General features: G+C 45.3%; 1 protein-coding gene across 1 annotated transcript; it reads right to left on the reverse strand.

Moving 5' to 3' along the window:
• Positions 1 to 1,310: 1,310 nt before the first annotated feature.
• On the reverse strand, positions 1,311 to 22,539 carry SCTR (secretin receptor). Its single transcript, XM_009913216.2, is given in 15 exon segments — positions 1,311 to 1,487; positions 2,508 to 2,549; positions 2,733 to 2,871; positions 2,965 to 3,056; positions 5,820 to 5,889; positions 6,440 to 6,500; positions 6,592 to 6,745; positions 7,938 to 8,070; positions 9,052 to 9,149; positions 9,451 to 9,554; positions 13,461 to 13,571; positions 18,249 to 18,375; positions 22,312 to 22,413; positions 22,416 to 22,466; positions 22,468 to 22,539. Coding segments are annotated over 15 exon segments (1,533 nt in total).
• Positions 22,540 to 23,892: the final 1,353 nt, after the last annotated feature.

Genomic DNA, 23,892 nt, shown 5'->3' on the forward strand with positions numbered 1-23,892 from the left:
CAGAAGTCTACCACGACAGTTTGGTGCAAATAAAAAGCTCGTTAGAGCAGTTTTGGCAGAGGGGCTGGGGAATGCCTCTCCGTCAGTATTTGACATACCATGCATGTTTTGCCAATGTCTTGTAGGTGATAGGGAGGAGGGAGAAGTGCTTTCTCTTCAGTTATCTTTGCCCTTGAAGAAAACCAGGCAAGAATTGCCCCAAGGGGGGAAATGCAGATACAAAATCAAGTGGGAGGTTTGATTGCATTTGTCGGATGAATTATTTTATCCTTTTCCCACTCAAACTAGGGAAATTTGCTTAACAATTTTATCCTTAAGAACATAAAGCTGTAATAGAAGCTCATATACCTCATGACAGGGTATTACAGTGTGCAGTCTTGCAGATTTCAGCTCGCTGAGTGATCATAGGCTGTAAAGAGATTTTTGCCAGCCACTGTGGTTGTTTTTCACAAGATACCTTGTACTGTCAAGTACAACTGAGTTTTAAATGTCTCAAGGGCTTTCATAGGCTTTTCATTCCCTTCAAAGACTAGCTGAACAAGTCTCAGAGGTACAGACACAATAGGAAAGACCCATCTCACTAAAGTTTTCTTGGCCACCCTTGGAATATGCTATAACAGCTTTTTTACCATTTCAAAAGCAGACGAAGATCCAAATTGGAACCACTGTTATTTCCAAGGTCTCCACTGTTAGAAGAGGCAAAGGAAGAAAGCTGTCTGAACCTGTCACTGGGGCGTACCTGAGCAGCAGATAGGCAGTCAGAGAGGAAACAGGGGCTCAGCTGTGCTTTATGTTCTCGGTGTCCATCATCCACCACCACAACAGAAAGACTTAGAATCTTGGTAAATTTTAGGGATTAATTAATTTTGCATTTCAAACCCATGGGCTGTGTTGAAGGAGGGATCGTAACCTCCGTTGTACAAAATTGAACGTCCTCCCAGCTTCAACAGCAGAAGAAATAGAGAACATCTAAAGCTCACCAGCCTGGCTTAGCCTGGAACATGTTGGAGAGCCACACGGAAAATGAAAGGTCACATTTAAGGTAGAAATAGCAACTGAAAAATATTGGTGTGGAAAGAAACACAAATGACTGTGGCCAGAAACCCAAGGAAGAGCATAATGTTTTGGCCCCATTTTGCCTTGCAAAATAACTCTGGTGCTACACAGGATATAAATGAACAGATGTGCTTCAAGAACCATTGATCTACAGCCAAGTCCCGCTTTCGGATACATACACAAGAATCCCAGCATGGTCCGTGGGACTTAACCATGTGTATCTGAGCATGGAGGTATCCTCCAGGTGTACAGTGTTAAAGCACGCTTGATCTTTGGAGGGTTGCTCTCCTGTGCTCTGGTGGGCTCGACCTCACCATCTGCATCTCTTGAGTTAAGCCACTTCCTCCATTACTCGCTGAGGTGCTGAGATGCTGACGCAAGTGTTTGCTTAAGTGCCACTGCCTCCATTTTCTCTGAACTTCCAGCTGAACCTAGGTAGAAAGGTCACAAAATACTTAGTTAGCTAGTTTATCTTGGAGCCCTGCATTGCAGAGAGCAGTATAACAGGAAAAAGAGAGCAGGTTACCTTTGCCAAGGTTTGGATTTATTTATTTAACCCCCAGTTTAAGGGGTTAGGGTAGGGCCTGTTTCTTGTCACTTCTAGTGATACTGTTGTTGCAGCCACACAATTTTCTGGTAACCTGTTTTTAATTGCAGGTGAAACTGTTGACAGAGTCTAGCTGGCCTCAGTAAGTGTTTGGTTTAGATTTTTCCAAGATTTTTATTTTAGTTATAAAAACGAGACATTTTGGCATTCTAAGGTAAAAAAATGAAGACTTTCTTTTCAAAACAACTTTTTCTGAACCCGGTTAAAGGATTAGTCAAAGTATTTCAAACCCCTCCTCCATTTCAAAGTGACTTTTTCTTCCAAACCTAGGCGCTAATTTTTTTTTTTTTTTTTTCCTTCCAACAATCTCAGGATCTCCCAGTTTGGATAATGTTTCCCCCCACCTCTACCAGCAGCATCATTTCAGAGTGCAAGTTCTAGCTCAGAAGCCTGGGAGTTATCATATGACCACAAAGGAAACGGTCCCTCTTCCAAAAGCTTTACCTCATTAGAGTCCTAATAAACTTGGACTGGATACAGCTTTTGATAAATTCCCTCCCAAGGATCAAGCAAAGAAAACAGCCATGGGATGACAGATAATAGCACCATACATCAGAACCAGTTAATTGTCAGTGTGACCGTGTGCAGGATGGTACTCCTACCCTCCATTCCCAGACAGTAATAATGCTGATTTACGAAAGGGCTGCAATGGTTGAGAGGTGAAGTTTGCATCTGGCATACAATTACTTAGGCTTGCCAGGTCTAGGAGGTATTTCACAAGTGACATTAGGTAGCTGGGCAGAAAACCCTCAGATAAAACATGTAATTCATTGGACAATGTATCCCACTGATTAATGAGGCATGCTTGAGCAATAAAAAAGAATGTTATATACACAAAACTCACCTCCCCATTAAGAAAACAATAAAGTACAGCCACGACAAAGCCCTAAAAGATAAAAGAACCGTGGTCACAGAATTAGAACTGCAGTTTCAGCTTTTGAATGGGGATAAGGCATCTCAAGGGAAATCAGACAGCTTGGTTTTGCCATTGGGACTCTGCTCTGTTGCAGAGTTATATGTTACACCTCTTTCTCTTATTTTAAAGAAATAATAGCTTGTCAAATATTACCTGGAATGATCCAAGAGCTAATTCAAAAAACAGCTGAATTTCCATTGTGCCGCTGCTTGCATCTTCAGGGAAAAAAGCAAAGATGATGTAGTGGACCCCAAACAGAGGGATGAGGAGGAGTGTTGACTTTGCAAGTCTCCTGAGAATGAAAACAGAGGGGAAAGCCAGTGTAGAAGGAGCAAGAGGAGCTCAAGTGGGCTCACGTGGCATAGCTGCGGTTTAAGGGACATACTTGTATTGGTTGAAATCACTGCTCCGTCCTTCAGGTGAGCTGAGCTTCCTCATCAAGATTCTTAAAATGTTGACAAAAAGAATGAAATTAATCTGAAAAAAACAAAAGGAAGGACGTGAAAAAAACCTCAAACAACAAAACCAAATGCCCAGTAACCACTTATGTATTGCCAGGTATCAGCAGAGCCAGTCTGGGGTGTTTTGGCTGAGCAGGAGGAGCTGGGGCTGGCCTGCCTGTGTCCGTGTCCCTGTCCCCATCCCAATCCCTGTTCCTGCCTCTCCAGCCTGCCTGGCCATCCTGGGCTTAGGTGCTCACTGCTTTCCCCACTGGTTTGCTGCAGCTTTAGTTATGGGGCTGATCAGGGCTTATTACCCGGGCAAATCATCAAAGGGCAGGGAGATCAGGCGCATTGGTAGGATCCCTTCTGGCTGTGGGGTTCAGACAGCCCCTGCGCCGTCTGGCCCCACTTTGGATGCCGGGAAAGGGGCAGCACTGGAGCTGCCGCTTGCTAACTGGGACTGCAAATGCCCTTTGTTCCCTGCCAAAAGACACAATGTGGTTTGGGTTGATGGAGGCAAAGTAGTTAAAAGTGGGGACAGGAGAGAGTCAACACAAGTTCTTCCTTTTGCATTTTCCCCCTCTGCAAGGGTGGGTATCACATAAAAATGCCGATCTGCTGCTCAGTTTGGGCAAAGGTGAAGCAATAGCTGTTTCTGCTCATTTGACCCTCAGGCAAAGAGTGGGAGTCCAGGGGAGGCAGAGCCAGCCTGAGCGGGCATCTCCCCCATGCCCAGCGTCGAGCACCGGGGAGCAACCCCGGTTTTATCTGCCCTTCGCATCGGGGCTCCCGACATCATCATCACCCTGCGCCCGCACAGCCTGCCGACCTGCACCCGCAGCCCTTTTGCAACACCCTGCACGGCTTCCCTCCGCCTGGAAACACCATCGCGATGGGGCATCCTCCTCTGCGTGGCGGCTGCATCCTCTTCGTGGCGGCTCGTTATGTGCCGGTGGGTGTTGGAGCAGGGGCTCTGAGGTGGGGGGTTTCCCTAAGACAAGGGGGTCTGCTGTAGACGGGACAGACCCAGGATGTCCCTGGGTTCCCTAAATTGTTGGACGAAGAGGGAGCAACTGTAGGTGCGCGGTCTTGGCTGCTGGGGGTGTCTGGAGAGGGCTGGAAGTTTGGGGAGCTGGGGAGGGGTGAGGAAAGGAGCGGAGCTGGGAGGAGGTAGGGGTGGGGAACTCCAAGGGAAGACTGAAATATCTGGGAGGAAAAGGAGGTTCAGGGCTGGGGATTCTGGGGTTTTTAACCCACTAGGCCAGGCAGCGTAGGCTGAGCAGGATTTGTGGCTGTGGAGAACCACTGCGGCGGGGGGCTGGGGGGGGCTGCCCGCCGGGAGGGATTGCCGCAGGCAGCTATGAATGTTAGCCTAGGAGCACAAAGGAGTTTATCGGTGTTGATTTTCTGCCCTTTGAACTGCTAAAGACTGTGCGCTGTGAGGAATAAAGAGATTAGATCTGAATTCTGAAGGTCTGGCTGTTTGTTTGTCTGTGGCTCAGGGCTTGAGAAAAGCCTCTTTTAGGTAAAGAGGCAGGGCCTGAAGTGACTAAGCTAGATGTGATCAGGATTTTGAGGAAACTTGGAAGGGGATAGCTAGTGGTGGCCGTCAAAAGATAAATTAAGATTGCGCTTTTTGCCTTGCCGGAATGCCTGGGCTGCCTTGTCATTTAAATATTGCCCAGTGGCTCCTGGAGGGTAAGAGTTGTTTCATTAAGAAAAATAAATGCGGTGGCCTCGTTAAGTTGATCCTGAATCACTTGTGTGGTCTTCTGCTTGTCTTGTGGGGGCTAAGGATTGCTCAGTGGTAAATGGGAGCAGAACTTTAACCCACCACCTCTGCTGCTTGAGTTTCCAAGAGAGCGTGCCAAGTGTTGCAGTTTGTGTTTTGCAAACATAATGGCTCCTGCTGGCAACACAAAAAACTCAACCAACCCTTGGGTTCTCCCTTGGAGTGTCAGCGGGTTACTTGAGAGTAACTAACAGTTCACATGTTTCTGTACTACTATCTGTAGTAGTACAGAATACTATCTGTACTACTTCAGATAGATCACTGCAGAGTGGTCTGCCCCCCAGCATCTCCGTCGAGCAGAACAACTATCTCCAGGAAGCAGCTCCAGCCCCTTGGTACGTAAGACTCTGAAGGTGAGCACCAGCAAATGCTCAAACCATAGGTGCTGAGTATTGTATGTACCAAACTGTTCTTGACATCGCTACTGCCTTGTACTGGGCAAGTTCACACTGAGTTTCAATGCCTATGCCTTATTTCAGTAAGCAATGCCATAATAGTATAATTGCAGTCCGCTAACATATGGTGCGTGCAGCCCGTGAGCTGCTTTCATTGCTGAAAACAAAAGCTAATGGTCATGTAAGACAAGTTGGTTTTGGCTTTGCTGAGAGGGGCATTGACCGGGAGACACAAAGGCGATTGTACTGAAATGTACAGCCACTTCGTTTCTCCTCCGGAGCCTTCCTTGAAACAGTCCAAAACAAGCTTCCACAAGCCAGCCAAGTTCATATGAAATCAACAGGATGTGGAAACCTGATCTTCTTCAGGCTCTTGCTTCTTGGGAGGACACTCTAGCTTTTCTTGTGAACTTAGCTTCGGGGCATTAGTTACTGACTAAATCCTGCTGAGTATAAGTTGCTTAAGCAGTAATTCATGTGTCACACCAGTTCAGGCACATGTCTAAGAGCAGTTCATTAACACACTTCTAAAGCATGTTGAGTAGATGATCTCTGACTTCACAATATTTGAAAATACAGTTTGAATCTGCTTGTCCCAGAGAAGACTTACAAAAATAGACAGAACTACAGGGCCTCTAATGATCCACCAGGTATTGGCATTAGTGTTAATGTCCCAACACCTGTAAAAATAGAAGAGAAGGTGCAGTCAGTTACCAAAACACTGGTGTCTTTTCAAGAGGTTTAGTCTGTTTTGCACTTCAGATAGACCCCTATTCCCCTCTACGAAATTAATTTCCTGTTCTCACTTAGCGGTATAATGTTTCTGACAGAAAACTGTCTACCTGCGCTGGACAAAAGTATATCCTGCCCTTAAAGTACAACCACTGTTCAAAATTTTGGAAGGGGGAAGAGAAAAGAACAAAGTTTCACTGATCAGAAAGTCAAATACAGATGCTGAAAACATCGTGGGCTGAGTTCATACTTGAAGGCTACCTCCTACCCTTGAAAATGCTGAAATGAAATTTGAGGCTTTTTCTCAGATTGCTCAGCTGGACCTCTACTCCCACCCACACCAGGATCCAGGCTTGTAGCACAGCAGGGCGGTGGTTGGTTTGCTTGGCTGCCAGTGGTTAGAAATGAGCAGGACCCCGTGGAGTAGCCTGCGCAGGGGCCGCGTGCTCCCCCCGGCATGCCACCTTCCCCCCCTCCACCCCCCTCCACGCAGCTTACCCGACATTTTCATGGAGTTGCCTAGCAGTTGCCCATGCAGCCACAAACACGGTTGGGGCACCTGCAATTGGAAAAGCTAGTTACTGCTCCACAAGCCCATCCCAAAGGCAAAACAAACTCACAGTTATTCTTACTGAAAGGAGAACCAGTACCCCATCCGAGGGCGATGAACTGCCAGAGGAACTTCCTTTCCGAGAAGAAAGAAATAACCAGGAGAGTGTGGAGGTACAGTCCCTCCACGAGGAGCCAGCTGTAGTTAGACATGATGCAATACTGAAAGAAGACCATGGTGAGCTTACACCCAGCCTGAGGAAAGAGAGGACAATTAGCTTCTGCCTGGGTTTGTATCTACCTTCTAACAAAGAGAGAGCTGTAAGTAAATCTTGGGAAATAGAGATTTTATAGCAATTAGGGGACTAAACAGGTGGCCTTGAGACAGGCGTTCACATGACAAGAAAGCAGGACTGGCACTTGTAAATGCATTACTCAACTGCCTCACTAACAAGAACCAAATGTGTCATGGACACATGGGTTTGGGTTACTGTCTCACTTAGAGAAGTTTCACTATCATGACCTTATTAGTATCAGTAGCACTAATATCACCTTAGAGAAGCACATGAATGTATTTGTTAGTCTTTTTTTTCCTGAGAAAAAGGGTCAATAAAGACAAGTTAAAATTTGCTCAAAATGTTCAGCAACAAAGATCCAGCAAAACTGGGGAGGTAAAAGGAAAAAAAAGCCTTTTTGTTTTGTTTTGTTTTGTTTCCCTCCCTAATTCTTATCTTTTGGTTTAAAGCATTGAACATAATCTCCAGTGGTCCCCCCGCCTCCTCCAGTTTTCAAGATATTTTGCTGCCAAGAAAAAGGAAAAAACTATTCAAAATTTGGGAGGTTTCTTTTCCAGGTTCTTGGGGTGCAAACTCATATCTTGCTATCAGGGTCTCACACTGTAGTATGAGTCAGCAATATTTAATGTGTTCTCATACTTTTCCTGCCAGCCCCACCTACCAGGATCTAAAATCCATGTAAGCATCTCCACCCAGGTTGTGTATCCTGTGTTCACAGCCTGAGACACCATTGTTTAGGCATTTCTGGTCAATGTGCTGAACTCCTGGTGTCTTCTATGGCCATCAAGTCAATGCAATCAAGAAGATGAATGCAGGTGTCTACTTCAGACTGACCTGGATGCCCTCTGCTCCAATACTTGTAAAGGCATTTATAGCCAGGAGGAACCGCACCTGGGTTTCTGCATGTATGCTCCAGCCTGGGCTGCTTTTGTGTCCTCACACCACAGAATCCCCCCAAACAGGGAAATCTCAGCCAGGAACAACACGCAGGATCGAGCCATGGAGAAGGGACAGGGCATACCTTTCCTCTCCTATAACTCCTCATGCTGAATGGAAAGCTGAGACAAAGATTTCCTTCCCTGCACACTAGCTACTGCTGGGATCCTGCTGGGAAACTGAGGTGTGGAGCAAGCTGGAAGGCAGAGGGTTACCGTGTATGCCCCACAGTAATTCGTGTCTTCAGAGGAAAACAAGATGGCATCCTTGATGAAGTTGGACGAGGCTCGCAAAATGAACGATGCGAAGAGGTGCATGTGGATGTAGTTCCTTGTACAGCGAAGTCTTCTGTTACAAAAAGAGAGAAAGATCCTGTGAAGTTACATTCCTAGCCAATGCAGGTAGCTTGTGGCTGTGAACAGCAGGTTTCAATCCTTATTAATGCTAAACTGACAAATTAAGAATGCTGTTTTTCTGTCTCTGAAAGGAAGACTAATGCATTTCCCAAGAGGGATAGCCTAGAGAAGACCTTAAAAAGCTGAAGTCACATCTGCTCCACTCAGGTACTAAACCAAGCTGAAGGTTGCCGCAAGAATTGCGATTTCACGCCAAAATGCTTGATCTAGTCTCCCTCCCTCCTTTCTGGAGTAACATGAACCCAAGGTGTTTATCCACACCTGGGTGGATTTATTTGGTTTGCCTGCACAGTGCACTTATGCCTGCAATGTTTTCTGTATTAAATCTCCACATAATCTGGGTCTGGAGGCCATGCAGCCTGAAGACGAGTTTGCAAAGTAGCTGGGGTTCCTTCTGCCCAGAGATGCCACCCTGACACTTACTGTAAGGAAAATTAATTTCACTGAATAAGCAGCAAAGTACAAATTCCAGGTTATAAGGATGCGTGAAGATAAGCCGACTGTCAGGTCGCTGCTGTAAACCTGAAACACCTCCCCAGAAGTCAGTGCAGCAGCACTTGGAGCAGAGTTTTAGCCACAGTCTCAAGTGGGGAAAAGAATAGCAGGGGGAAAGACACTCTGCCCAAGGGACACTGAAGTCATGGGAAGACCTCAGCAGAGAGGTGGTCTGAACGCCAGGCTGCAAAACACATCCAGCTACATTTTGGAAAGGACAGGAGAGCACAATATGAGGAGCAGCCCTGACATTTTCTGGGAGACAAGACTCAGAGATCATTTTTGTCACTGACTTCTGTGAAGGTTTTTCAGAAACACTTAAATTTTTAACTTGCCCTGAAAACCAACAGAAGGATCTGTGTCGGCTGAGATGACCAGAAGTCCTGGCCAAACACAAACCAGAGATGCTTCTCCTCACCTAAAAGAGACCAGGACCGCTAAGGCTATCGTCAGCGTCACGAGGGAGGTGCAGTATCCGATGGTGTACATGGTCTTCAGAGTCATGAAATAGGAACGCTGCAGGGGAACATACATTCACACCTTAACTTTTGACTGTCTGGTAGAAATCAGCCCATACCAAGAGAAATGTGTCTTGTCTCCTCCTATTTAACAAATACATTTTCTTGTAAAATCAGCTACTGAAGCTTTACCCTGAGCAACCCATTCTGATCATTTGGAGGAAGCATTTATACCGAAAAACACCTGTAACAGTAACCCCACCTGAGCTAAATCATAACATCATTCAGTCTCTCCTTAACGTGTTCCTCCCCCAGGGCCCCAAAGCAGGGAATCTGTGGTTACAGGCACTCAGACTCACTCTCGCCTCGTTTGTCGTGTCATTGACATTGTAGCCACAAGCGATATCAGGTCTCGGATATGGGTCTGACCAACCCTTGCTTGTACAGTTTCGGTAGACAAAACCTGTGTGGTAACAACAAAAAAAGACAAAACCAGGTGTGATCATTTCCAGTTGTATCTTTGTTCTCCTCGGGAGTCAGTCATCAAGGTGTAGGGTCGCTCCAAGCGCAAAGAGAATATTTCCCCCCAGGCAGTGCACTCTGCATAGCTGGAGGTGAAATGCAGCTGAGCTAATTATGTTGATTCTTGCCCGGTGTACTTGTGTGGGTCATAATATTGTTTGCCCACTCAGGGATGACTGTGATGGATGTGTTTTTATTAACTGCAACATAAATAATACTGTTCGGTACATCTGGTGTTTCTTGGCCAGTATTCCAGGATCAGCAAACACATGACTTGTTCAATCACAGATTCATACTCCATGCAAATTTGATACTTTCCTGAATGCTCCCACCTCCTTACTGTGGTTTGTCATGGTCTGAAGAGAACACAAAACTTTAGATGGTCACAGATTTTTGGTGAGGTTGAAATGAAAACTAAAAGGCTTCTCCCCACAGCCAGGTCTGGGCATTATCTTACATTGTTGATTTCCTTGCTTACTTAAAAATTAAAGGCTAAGATGGGATTCCCCTCACTTAAGTTAGACTTCTGAAATCTAAATGCTCGAGTCCAACTGTGTCCCTCGTGGCTGTCTTTCTAGTCAGTGGAGAAAAAGAGGCATTTGCAGAATTAATCTCATTTTCAGACAGACATCCACGGAGAGCAGTTTGTCTGACCGACTTCTGCTAGGACGTCTGACTTTTAGACTCCTAAAGCTGAGTGAGATGGATCCCCAGCGAGTTGCATATAGTTGAATAGGACAGGTTTGAACATGTCTGTATTCATGTTTGACACTAACGTGGAAGTGGGAAGTCCTGCCCTACACACCTTACAATCTCATTGGAAGAAAATGACCCTAGCAAGCATGTAGATTATGCACTGAAGAGAAACTTTTACAAAGAAGTAAAACCACTACCCGCTGTCCTAATCACATTAATCTATCAGGTAGGAGCCACTCTGCAGAAACATGGAGTGAAATCCTGGCTTTGCTCCAGTAATGGCAATACTAGCAAGGACTTAGGGCCTAAAACCAGCAGCCCTTCTTAGTAGAAGCCTTGCCAGAAGGCACCATAAAAGTCTATTTTTGCCCACACATTTCGCCATGGGGACTCTAGGGCATCCAGTTCCTGCAAAACATCCCCGCGGTGTTGAGGGAACAGAGAGAGATGCACATGCAGCAGTGTTTGGCACTGGTTTATGCTCTTTGGAGCTCTGCTGGGACTGTCAGGACAGAGTCAGGGCTCCTGCTACCTCTGGGCTAATCCTGGTGACCTGAGAGCATGTCTGCACTTGATTTGAACTCACCGCCGTAGAACTGCAAGGCACAGCAAACGTGCTGAGACCTCCAAGTGGGAAGAGCTCTGGGTGTGTCAGTATCAGACTGTTACTCCGATGCTTTTATGAACATCTTGTTCCAGCTTAGTATCTTTGAAAGGGCCAGGCTTGCTTTTAAGCCAGGTTTTCTATGCCCTGATGCAATGCAGCAACAACACGAGAGAAACAGCTCTCCCAAACAGTTCTCCCCAATTTGCCTTGGCACTCAGCAAGGGAGTGGTATGGTGGCAAATTCTCTACTTCATCTTATTAAGACACATATACTTAACTCAGAGCAGAGTGTTGTGCTTGTAAACATGCCTGTAACTGTTTTTTGCCTGAGGATGTCAAAGTAGATCAAACAAGAAGAGGTGAAGTTCTGTGTTGGTGTGTGTATGCGATTGTGTTATATGCAAAGCATGGGATATTATGGAGGGCATATTGATGGACGTGAGCAAAATTTTAGCAATGCTACTTGCTTATGGGTGACACACACACACTAGGGAAACTGCAGCATGCCCCACTCAGAGCAGACTCGGGGTCTGCAGTCTGTCTAATGATCGGTGCTTGGTATTTACTGGTGCCTGGGAGGCTTTGGGAGTTGCCTAGGCAAGGGGGAACACTGGCTAAAGGGATGGCTGTGGAACTGAGGCCATCTGATGTGGCCTTCTCCTCTGCCTCTGAATCCCCACAGTTGTCACACCTTTCCTCGTTTCTTGCCTGAGACACAAGGTGCAGGTCTGGATGTGAACTTCAGTTATGTTACTTGGCTCCAGATTACTTTGTTTCTTTGGTCTCTTACGTGGGAAGGGGCCAGACAGTCTGGGCTGCAAATGCAAGTCTAGATGTCAGCACAAAGCTCAACAGCACTGAGACAAGGGTTTGGTCAGAGCTCAGAGCTATCTGTGTCCCTTAATGTATGGCTCTTTGGCATTTGTGGCTGCCCATTTGCTTTGTAAGTGGTGAGGAGAGAAAACTTGCCTTTTTTTCAAGCAAACAGATCTTTGTTTTTCTTTTGCAAAATTGCTTAAAACAGGGGAACGACTGTAGCAGTAATTAAACGCATGAGTCACAAGCCAACCGCAGTACAAAATCAGAGAAGAATGTGGCTATGAGAAGGAGAATAAACTATTGCTGACTTTGACCCAAGATGCCAGATGCAGAGACCGAAATAAGATGCAAATGCCAATGGAACGTCTTGGGTTTCTGTGTTGAACACTGTGACTTTGATTATTGCTTATCAGAAGTGGTTCAGCTCTCAGCTTCTCGATAAGAAGGACAAGTAAAGTTTACTGCTGTTAGACTATCTCCAAGATAACGCAATGCACATTTGAGATCTAATTATGACCTTTGGATGTACAAATTCCTGTTTTCCTTCCCGGTACGAAGGCCAGAGGCAGGGAGCAGTTCCCTCTAGTGGCTGTACCAGCAGGGATTTCATTTAATGCATTTAAGGGCCGGTATCACTATGTAAAGATTTGCGATTGCATGCCAGACAGATGATTTCTTCAGCGATCTGTGTCTTTGTGTAGTTTATCCTCTGTCTTTAAACCAGATTATAGGATTCAATGGGCAGCTACTGTTTGTGTGTACGGAAAACAGCAGGGTATTTATTTTAATCTGAATGGTTTGTGTCTGATTTTATTTAAAAAGCACTAAGTGCTTCTCCTCTGACTTATCTAATCTTTATTAGACAATCTAATACTTTGTCTCCCATTCCTCCCTCCATAAAATGCATCTGTCTGCTTTTCTGTAAGTACTGGACCTCATTAATCCGTGTCCTATAACTGAAGAATGCAAAACCCTCTTCTGATTTGAATCATTAACTCACTAAAGAGAAATGTAAGCACATTTCTTGGGCATTGCTGAAAAGTAGAAATGAACAGAAAGCAGGCAGAAACTCCTACTTAATGGCTCATGATTACTGTAGCATACTGGGAATAAATTTCACTTCATTTCTATCTTAGAAATCCCAGAAAAAGGACAACAAACGTTGCTTCAGCTCATCTCTTTTGTACCACTCATGTGGAGCCTGTCACAGCCAAGGGATGAATCCCCAGTGCAGATTTCCTCTTGATGGAGGCAAAAAAGGGATCTTTTCCCTCTACTTGGCTGGCTGTTTTGCCAAAATTTGTATGAACTTAAACATTGTGTGAAGTTCTGTCCCTGTCAAGCTCAGCTGAGATCAGCCACTGGCTCTAGGACTTATTCGAAGGGGAAAGACAGGCAAAAATACATAAACACAGAGAAAACTGTGGAGAAAACTCTTTCCCTTAAGAAACTATGCTACAAATCTGCTTTTCAGGATAGCATTTACTTGCTACACTTTTCTCCACCTGGCTAAGAAAAATAAACACTTAAAACATCTTGCTACTTTGATTCCAGGCTTTCCCATGTTTAGCTTAGTGTTAGAAACAGAGCTCCTAAGTGACCATTGGTCTTTAAAAGAAGCGGGGACACAATTTCACTTCAAGTTCAGACCTGACAGTGGCATCTTTGTAAATAATATATTTCATAAAAAACACCTGGGCAAGAAAAGCATATTTTCAGTGTTACCTTTCTTCCCAGTCAGCATCTGGAAGAATTCAGGGCAGTGAGCATTGACAGTCTGTCCCACAGCAGACGAAGGCCAGCAGCTCATGTTATCCCACATTCCAGCACATCTGCCTGGGGGGGCAACAACGAAACACCATGCAGCATCTCCCAGTGACAAAACACCATGAAACTTCTCCCAACAGTGAAACTCTATGAAACGTCTCCAAGCAACGAAACACCATGCAACGTCTCCCAAGGGCCACAGGAACAAAGATGCTCGGTACTCTGGAAAGCAAGTTGGATAAGACAGAGCAAGTCCTGCTGAGACCTGTCGAGACCTGGATGGGACAGAGCAGGTCCTGCTTGCTTCAAACCAGCCCCAGCAAGCTCCAGGCCCATCCCATTCCGGTCCTTGTCTCCAGTGGTCTCTACTAGCCAGACAAAGAGCAGCTCGGGGCATTGCGAACTTTGCATCAGGCCCTTGGCTACCCGTCTCTGTTCTGGTAACTATTGAATGGCCCTGGAAAGATGAAGGAAACCAGATGTGACTTTTTTAGCTCACTTTTCAGTTTTCCTAAAGTTTCCACTTTGAGCCACCCTAATATGACTTTGAGTCACCCTCAAGAAAAAGATACAACTTGCCTAGGAGTTTAAACAGCTTCAGAATGATACTGGGGAAAGGGCAGAGAGGAACAATATCAATGTAATCCTTGTATCACCATAAATACTCCTCTGCTTGTTCATCTCTTTCATTATCTATAGCCAAGACTGTACTGGAGTGAATAACGCCAACAGACCACTCGCTGGGCTTGGCTGCAGGTCTCAGTGGCTTTTCTGCTGCAAGAGAGCAAAACTTTGCCAAGCTCTCACTCCCTGGGACTGTAAAGGGAAGGTCATCACATTTACCGACCAGGGCAAAACATGGATACACACCAATATTCTGGCAAAATCTGCCCGTACTGTTGTTCTTTCCAAGGCCAGGCCTCTGACAGTTGGAGGACCCATCTCAGAGCAGCCACTGAAGCTGGAGTCCCGCTGGGTTCTCTGCAGGCATGAGCCTGTGGCTCAGTTGCCCTCCCTGCACCATCTGCCACCTGAGGCCTCTGTCAGCTGCAGGGACTGACTGACACTGCCCAGATTCACCCCATTTCCCTCAGTTAGGTGCAAGGGCTGCTTATTTTAAGGCCGGGCTTGTCATGGTCCCCTCCTACAGTCAGGGTGTGAGAGAGGCTTTTCCAAAGGCTTGTCTGTTTTGCCTTCTTGCAGGGCTGGTAGAGATGCATCAGGGAACTGATGGTCAGTGGAGCACAGCACAATGGTGGCCTCAACTTAGACATCTTGATTGGGTGCTAGAAGCAGGCATGAATGAATTTTGGCCTGTGGTGCAGAGCATTAACAGAGAAGACCTACAGCTGATGCCGTTTGTGCTACAGAGAAACTGCAATCCTGGCCTTTCTTATTTTGCTCTTCTCCAGACATAGGCTGAAATAATTCAGGCTGTTTCCCTTTTGCCTCCGCTCACTGTCATTGGTTTTAGCAAAGCCTTCTCTGTGGGTTTTGTAACGTGACAGCGGAAAAAAGAGGCCACTGGAGCATGCTAGGACCACCCCACACCTGGTGGGTCCTGGCATGTGCCGAATGCCCTACACGTTCACTGAAAACAGAGGGGAGGAAGTGCTGAACGCTCTCTTCAAATGCTTCGTGCTTTATAAGGCCAGCCTCCATTAGCCCAACAAAAATATTTACATTTCTAGAAATTTATTGATTCATCCTGCACAACAGTCCTAGTGCCTGGAAGTACAGAGCTTTTCACAGCCAGGGCACCTCAGCTCTGGTGTCCTCCCTGTACCAATGTTTATAGGACTTGGTAACCATTTACTTAAAAGCAACAGTTTAATGGCAAATGAAACATCGCCTTGGGTGATATTTATGCCCAGCCATGCTGCGTTGTTTGGGTTATTGAACCTTCATGCCAACGCCACTGGCATAAGCCCCCAAATCAGACTCTGCACAGAAAAACCTGGCAAAATTATGATGTTGGGATGGTCTCCGCCCAGGAGGAGAAAATAAAAACCAGACGAGCCATTCCGCCTGCAGGTGGGCTTCTTGCCATTCCTCAGGGAGCAAAGCCAGTGACACCCACCCCTACCTAGCTAAAGAGCCTCCTGGGTGGAGGCAGAGCCCAGCAGCACCTCCCTGACATCCCTGGGCTCTTTGGGACCTCCCTCAATTAGCAAACAGAGCATTCCCCCCACCAGCAATACACAGTGTCACCACGACCAGAGGTCCCAGACCTCCAGCAGCTTCCCTCCCCTGCTCCTTGCACTTGAGAGAATTATCCTATCTTCGCTTATGCAAAAGAAAGAGCATAACTATTGAGTTGGGTTACATTAATGTAACACTCCTCCCTTCTCCAAGCTAATGGTGTCGCAAAGGCAGAGTCCCTTTTTCCTTATACTGCAGGAGGGTAAGAAACACTTACTGCTCAGGTACTTTGTGCCTGATGCACCAGCAACTAATCCTGTGTGTTTGTGCCGTTTTCACAGAGGTGCGAGCACTGCAGCAGAGACAGTACCGTGGAAGCTTGTGCCCTGCTTTGCCCTTCTTCCTGCCTGCACCAGTCAAAGCTTCTGGGGTAGATGCAGGAAGGATGGGGTATGAAAGGCAACCTACTGTCTGCAAAGCCACATTTCTCTCTCCCTGCATGACCCACTGGGGGCATGCACTGAATCCCCAGAGCTTTGTTTCTCTCTTCTTCAAACTGACGTCCCTGTATGGGATTTTCTGCACACAGACCTCAGATGTGCAGATAATCAAAGGCTGGAGGTATTTTCAGATGCATTATTTCCCAGAATAAAAGCATTACTCCATAGTTTACCAAGGTAACAAAGCCTCCTTGAGTAGAAGACCAGCAGGAGGAAATTCCTGGTCTCTCTCTTTGGGTGCCATTACTTGGGGAAAGATGTGCATCTCACCCCTCTTTATTCTTCTGGGGTTTCACTGCCAGGAGAAGGTGTGTTTGCAGAGTTACAGAGACAGAAAGGGGCTTAGTCTCTCTGGCCACTTTCAGCTTAAACTTTTCTCCTATCTGGGTAGCCCTGAGCCCACAGCAGTATGCATTGTTTGATCTGACTTGCAGAGTTACGAGGGCAATTTTGACAGCCATTGGAAATGCTTTCTCAAAGATTTAACACAGTCCTGTACTTCTCTCTCTGTAGATTTGGGGACAGTGGCACAGGGAGTAGAATTATCCTGTTTTAAAATTTCCAGTAACAAAATGCCTCAGGGGAATTTCTAAGATTTGGATCCAACTTAAAACTAGATTAAGTCTCTGCTGAAGAGCTACTACTTAACTGAGATAAAATGAGACCGTCTGTAAAACAGTACTGCCTGCTAATGCTAGTGCTCATTCACACCTGCATGGTCCTGTGAAGTTTAACTTGTTTGCATCTTTGGAGCTCTGGTGCAGAGGAAATGCAGAGCTCAACATTAGACCCATGTCACAGGATCAAAGCAGAAAAATAGGTTGTCAAACCACCCTCCTCTTCAGTGGGGGGCAACAGGGAAGGAAAGAAACAAAACTGATTTATTCATACCATCAAAATTCTCATATGCAATGAGACAGATCTGTATTCTGGAGTATGTGGCAACCTGCCATAAAGTACCCTGCCACTGCTCCATAGGCATAATACCCTGAAGCTGTGCTCACACCCATCAGTCTGCAAGGCTCACAGGGATAAAACAAAGACAGAGAAGAATGCTAGGCATCTGAAGAAACCAGGCAATAGATCCTCTCTCTGAGTCCTGCCCTTGGGCCAGGTCATGGTGAAACACTTCTGTATCTCCAACCCTCTCTGCTAGAGAGGAAGTATTTGAAACTAAGAAAAAGCCTCAACTCTTGCTCCACACGGCAGCTTATCTCTGGCCAGGACACCCTGCACACACACATCTCATGGAAGCTCCTTCACTTCCCACACTGGTGAGGAGCTTGCCATGTCATGGTCCACAAAAGGCACCCAGAAACAGTTCAGTCTGCGAGATGCTGTGAATGACACAAACCCATCCTTAGTGGCGATGACTGGTCACGCACAAAAAATAGTGACATCTGTTGCCTCCATGCAACGTACTCTGTGAGATGCTGACCCAGCTGCTGCCTGGGGGAGCTAACAGTTCATAGGCAAGCTTCAATAATTGCTTGCAGTTATTGCGCTGAGACCCCTTGCACACGAATGCACTTGCTCAGCTGAGAAAGGAAAGCTGTCTGCATGATGAGGACTCAGTACCACAAGACCTTCCCAGGCCAAAAAACTCCTTTATATGATGATAAATGCTCTCTGAAATGCAAGAGCTCTGTTATGTGACAGTAAGTTAGAGCAAGGAGGAAGCAATGAGGACCTTCAGGCCAAGTGATTTAGATGTTGGCTGCTCGTATTCATTGATTTTGAAGGCACATATAGTTACGTAAATTTGCACTTGCTGGGCTGACTTTATAAAAATACCCTTGTCCAAGATAAGAAGAATTCCAAATCATCTGCAATTTGCAAGATTTTGTTGCTGGTGTGCTCCCCAGTTGTGAGGACTGCAGTTGAGCAGCTGAGTTTGAAGGCTCCTACGACTCTTCTGTCACAGTAAGGTCAAAATCCCACTCTCAGAGCCTTGTAACAGATCTTACCTGGTTTTCTGCTCCTAAATGAGAGATGCATACAAGGTCCATGCCTCCTATGGGAAGGAGTGTGGGGGTATCTGATCTTGAGGCCACCCAGCTCACTTGAGAGCAGTTTTCATTGTGCACATTCATTCAGCCTTTACCTGAGCTCAGGAGCAGGTCGTTTTCGGCCGTTCTGTTCTTCGCCTCCAAGGAGAGAGTCTCAGCACAGTTTTCTTCCTCCTTTTTCAGGACACTCAAAAGGTCACAGACAGGTGGGACAGCTCTGATCTGCAAATTTTAAAAGCAGTGGAATAATTTTTCCTCTTAAAACTTACTTCCCCTTGATAGGATTTACCCTTCTTATGCTCCCATTCCCCATGCAACCCTATCAACTGATTGTGGGCAATATTTCCTTGAAATACAGTCAATTTTCTTGAAACACAGTCAATTTTCCTAATTAAGTCTGCTTTTTTATAGTAGCAGCCGGCAAGCACAGACTGAGTTTCTGCCTTCTCCCTTTTGCTGACATTACTGTTATTGAGAAAAATGAATGTGTTATTCTGCTATATTAAGTACATGAGCAGGATGCTCTTCCACAAGACCGCAGAAACGTCAAGGACACTGCTGGACTGTCATAGAGCAACAGAGAATTAATTACTCGCCCCTGGTAGTGTTAAACCATAGACCTGGCAGGTCATTTTCCTGGGCACAAGTGATTCAAATATGTCCACTGGTTGCAGATCATCCAAGCCTGTTTCACTGCTGCTGATCAGGAAGCTGTAGGAGCCAACCTGCAAGCAGAATCTCACCCAGATTTTTGCGAGAACCTAGACAGCAATTTGTCCTAAGGTCATTTTCTCACCTTCCCATATTGCCCCATCCTCCTTTCTCACAAGGCAGTGTGGAAATGTTAGTCTTAACTCAATCCTGATGTAGCAATTAAGTGCGCAGTTTATATTATATGTAACTGGACTAAAATGAATGTACGAAACAGCTACCAACTGTTCAAATTGCATGTATTAAAAATCATTGCAAAATGATTTGCAGGACAAGGTCCCAGTTGTTATGTCTTGCAGTAAAAAAAGTGCTTTTACTGTTTTTGCCATTTTCTATTATTTTTGACAATAAAAATACTGAATATAAGCAGGTTCCTATTATAACAAATTATCTAATTCTTCCCTCATGAACAAACCCAAAAATCTTTATAAATTCCCACTGTAGAACTTATATGTAGATATATATATCTGCATAGGTATATGCACACACATACTTAAAAGATTAAAAGTGAGTCATCAGGATGTATTATTTGAAAAGTATCAGATGATAGATTTTTTTCTGTACTTTGTGTAGGAAAAGTTAATCCGGCAGCATCATATTACTACTCAACCTAATCAATCTTGTAGCATTGCTGATCACATTTAGATTAGATTTAGGAGAAAGAATGATCACTGAAAAGCTTGTAATGAGAACTATTACTTTTCTACAATTAAATTTTAGCCTAACAGACATCAGCGACTATATTCCCATTCATTTCAACTGGAAGTATTCTGGGTATTGTATTTCTGAACAAAGTTTGATCTTTTCAGCAGCATATCATGCCTCATCTAATTGGTTTGTTGTGTTTAAATTCAGAAATCTTTCTCCTTTGTCTTTGTGCATCACGAAATAAATAAACTAAAAACCATTAGGTTTTGCATAATGTAATGAATTTTCTGGAATCACACATGCAAAGAATTCAGATGAAATAAACTATCCTCTGATGCAAGATTTAAATGCATTTTTAATCCATGTAATATTTGAAAAAATAGATTTTTAAAGTCCATTTAATCTTTGAAAAAAATAGAAATGTCTGACTGGAGTAACATCTCTAAAGAAATGTAATTGCATTTATTCAGTTGTTAGCTGAACATTGAATTTGATAATTTCTAAATATAGACAGTTTCTTTTAAACATGCATTATTTATCATTCCCTATTGTTCCCATTTGATTACCAATAGTAAAGCAATCTAGTACATTTTCAGAGTTCACAAGTACAAATGTGACAGTTAAGACCTACAATATACTTCTGCTGTAGCAGCTCTGTCCAAAAGTCGCCTTGAAAACACATTAAAAAACAGTGTTAGTGCTGAGCATTTGAAGTAGCCAACAGACCCGGTGTGGTCTGCATGTGGGTCGTTCAAGTTGAAACTGAACTTATGTAAAAATAAATGCTAGCAATCAGATTCGTAACGATCTCAGAAACAGGAAAACTGTTAATCTGAAAAAAGGCTATGCGTCTTGTGGGCACTGCTTTCTTTCAAGGAACGTAGGTCCTAAGAAAGTTTTTTTTTTAGAAAGAGATTTAAAGTCTGCGTTATTTCTTTACGGCTAGAATGAGGGTGCATGCTTTTAGCACATTCAGCTGTGAAGACAACCCTGATGATCTGGTGCAGCATTATTTTCTTACATAAAATGCGCTGCTCAGGCAGGAATATGGTATAGTTAATGCTTACAATTACTGTTTTACCCCCCAAGTGATGTCCACCCTATTCTTCTGATCAGATAGATACCACTCCCTGGTAATAAACATGGGGGTAACAGGATTTTAAACCCAGAGAAAGCAGAGAGCCTCCGGGTGCTGGTTTAAAGACCTTGTTTTCCTTGGTCAGTCTTTGCCGACGCTGGCATCCGACGGGGCAGGCTGGGCATGAGCAGGGCCATTCCAGGTCCGGCACGGCTGTTTGCCGAGCGATGCGAAATCCCGCTTCCCATGCCACGGCCAGAGAATCCCGCTCCGCTACTGACCGCGCTCAGTCTCCCTCATGTTTACCGTCCACAACCGGGAGCAAGCAGCCTGCTCCCGCGCCTTGAAATCGAGGAGGAAAATGGGTTCCTCTACGTGCCGCTTCTTCATCTCTTCCTGAACAGTTCGCTGAAACAGCTCACAGGCTGTCAGATTTTTTTTGAGGGGTCAAGACATCCTCGTACTTTGTTTAAAGAAAATATAAGATACCAAAACCATTCCAAACACAAATAGCTGTGATAACTAGATGTCCAGAACGGGCAGAAAGCTGCAGTTTGTGGTATTGACAGCAACAGCCAACTACAGTTTTTAACATGTGAAATGAATGGATCTAAACACTATTTAATATAAATAATATTTGCAGCCACAGAACTCACAGCCACTTAATTCAAAAGTAAGTGGTTTTAGTTTAATGGGAGGATTTAAAGGAGAATAAAAGATGCCTGGCAAAATCAAAATATGTATTTTGAAGGATTAGAAAGAGAACAAGTGGAAGGAGATGCTTTCAGTGGCACCCAGAGCAATGACATCTATTTACAGAGTCCTTCAGGCATTACCTAAGAATAAGAAACCAAAATGACAAGAAAACCATCACAGTCACTATTTTAATTGTGGAAGATGATTAAAAGGCAAAAAAGTTTGCAGACTGCATTCAGTCTGCAATTAAAATGTCTAGGCAGAGCTCAGGTTTTCTTAGAGTGTGAACCAAATCCCCCGCTGGGACAAATAGATTGATTTTTCCATTAGTTGCAATGAAACAATGATTTTTTACATTTGCTGAGAGTTTGATCCTTTCCCAACTTCTCACACCCAGGCTGGACACATTTCAGTCTTGATTTTATATGCTTTCAAAATCTGAATAAGGTGAGCAGCACCTGGAGATCACAGCCCAGGTTCAGCTGTCCTTCCCAGCCGGTCTGAGCACCCAGAGCTCAGCAGTGACAATCTGCCACATAAATTCCCAGTAAAGTGGTAAAGCTAAAAGAAAGAAACCAAACTTTGTGGGTCAAACATCACCTTGTATTCCTTCAACCTGAGTCAAGGGAGGCATTGGTAGTGGTGGGCATTCCCCCTTAGGGGATTGCTTGCTGGCATAAATCAGCAAAGCTTCCATAAATGGCATCAAATCTTTTCTCCTTCATCACAGAACCTGCTATGTTTACCAAAGCAGGTTAGGAACACAGCTGTCTTTATGTAGATGGGGAAACTGAGGCACACTGCTGTCTTTATATAGATGGGGAAACTGAGGCATCCAGCATCTAGCCATCTGGCCACTGTCAATTAGCGCAGGAAGCAGCAGAAGCAAGAATAAAATAAAAAAATCCCAGCTTCTACACAGATTTTTTTAAACAAAGACACCATGACTTCATGAGATAGAGGTACACTTACTCAGACTACATGTGATTCCATGCAATTGGGAATAAATAGCTCTGAGCACCTACCAGGACAGCTGAAATCCAGAAGATGATCACCCAGATGGTCCACATATTCAATCACAGTCTGTTTCCTTCATCCCTCGTGCACCAGAGGTCACCGGGCTGTCTGTATGCTCTCCAGCGTGGCTCCTAGCTCCTTTCACTTCATCCCTTTCCCTCCTCACTTTTTTTCCTTCCCAGCTTTGACCATCCTTAGCCAACGTTTCTCTCCAGCTGCTGACCTCTAGAGAGCATCAGCAATGACAGGACGGCCCCGTCCACCCTCCAAGCTCTCCTCCTCCTCTGCAGAAGCCTCCTGTCCCAAGAATAACAGCACCTCTGTTGAGCATGTTCCTACTATCGTCTGCCTCCCTTCCCAGCTATTATTCACTGTTATCGATGGGTGTCGCTGAGGAATGATCATTCCTCATGCTCCCATGATAAGGGACCAAGCAGGAGTCCCGTGTAAGATGTCAGCCCCACAATGGCAGAGGTAATCAATCAAGGGGAAATACAGCCCTGGAGTAAAAGTGCCCTGCTGAGAAACAGAGTTGGAAGAATGTGATTAAGGCTGCCTGCACTGCTTCTGCTCTCGACAGCTCTGCACATACCTCCCGCAGCAAGCACGCATCCCCAAGAGCCAGAAATCAGGAGGCTGGCAGAGCCTGCTGCAGGACAGCCGGCTACCCATGCCTCCCACCAAGACCAGGCGAGCACAGCCGCCGGAGCTGAAGACGACCTCGAGCCTGGGGTAGGCACCAGAGAAAGGGCAAACAGGGGATCTGCTCTTCCCACCCCTCCCAAAGAGGACTCTAAACACTCCCTGGACTTCACCCTCTCGTCCAACATCCAGATAAACAGCCAGTCTGATGTTAGAGGTTGCAAGACGTCATCGTGTTTGGATCCCTGTGGTACCTCGTTGGTGGGATGTAGATTCTACCCGTCCTGAGTTCCCCATAGGCAGTTCCTCAGCAGTCCCCTGCCCTGGCAGCATAGCGCTCTTGTTTTTTCCAGGTTTTGTTTCTGTGGCAAAAGTATTGTAGAGGGGCTGTATGCTTACCCTGGCTGAGGACTCCCAGCTGCCAAGGCAGGCACTCCAAACCCGTGCTTGCCAAGTTCACTTGTAGCACAGTAATGAATATGGCTTCAAAAAAGAGCTGAAGTTTGCATCGTGCACTAGTGCCCTTTCTCAAAGCACTGCAGTCCTCAGTTTGTCTCGAAACATCTTTTACCGCCTATTCCAATTTACCACCACCCATCACCCCAGACAGGTCCAATATGATGAGGCACTGCCTAGAATGCAGGTGTGCTCCAGATCTACCAGTAAATTCAATGACTACGGCCATAAAACATATTGCTCATTACCCGTGCGCTGAAAATCCAGCCATTGGATTAAGCAAGTCATCTGCTGAGCAGCACAATGAAGGAATCCAGGTTTCCTAGCGAGTGCTGCCCTTTCCCATGCCCACTCTGACCACGGTAACTCCAGCTCAGCTCTGTATGTGCTTCTTAGGACCGTTGAATTGCAATGCTCTCCGTTTCCCCACACGCCACCCTCATCTCTCCCCAGAGCAGGAGTCAGGCAAGCAGCGGTATTTGCTCTGCCTC

Source organism: Haliaeetus albicilla, chromosome 4, assembly GCF_947461875.1.
Source record: "Haliaeetus albicilla chromosome 4, bHalAlb1.1, whole genome shotgun sequence".
In the NCBI taxonomy this organism is placed as follows: Eukaryota; Metazoa; Chordata; class Aves; order Accipitriformes; family Accipitridae; genus Haliaeetus; species Haliaeetus albicilla.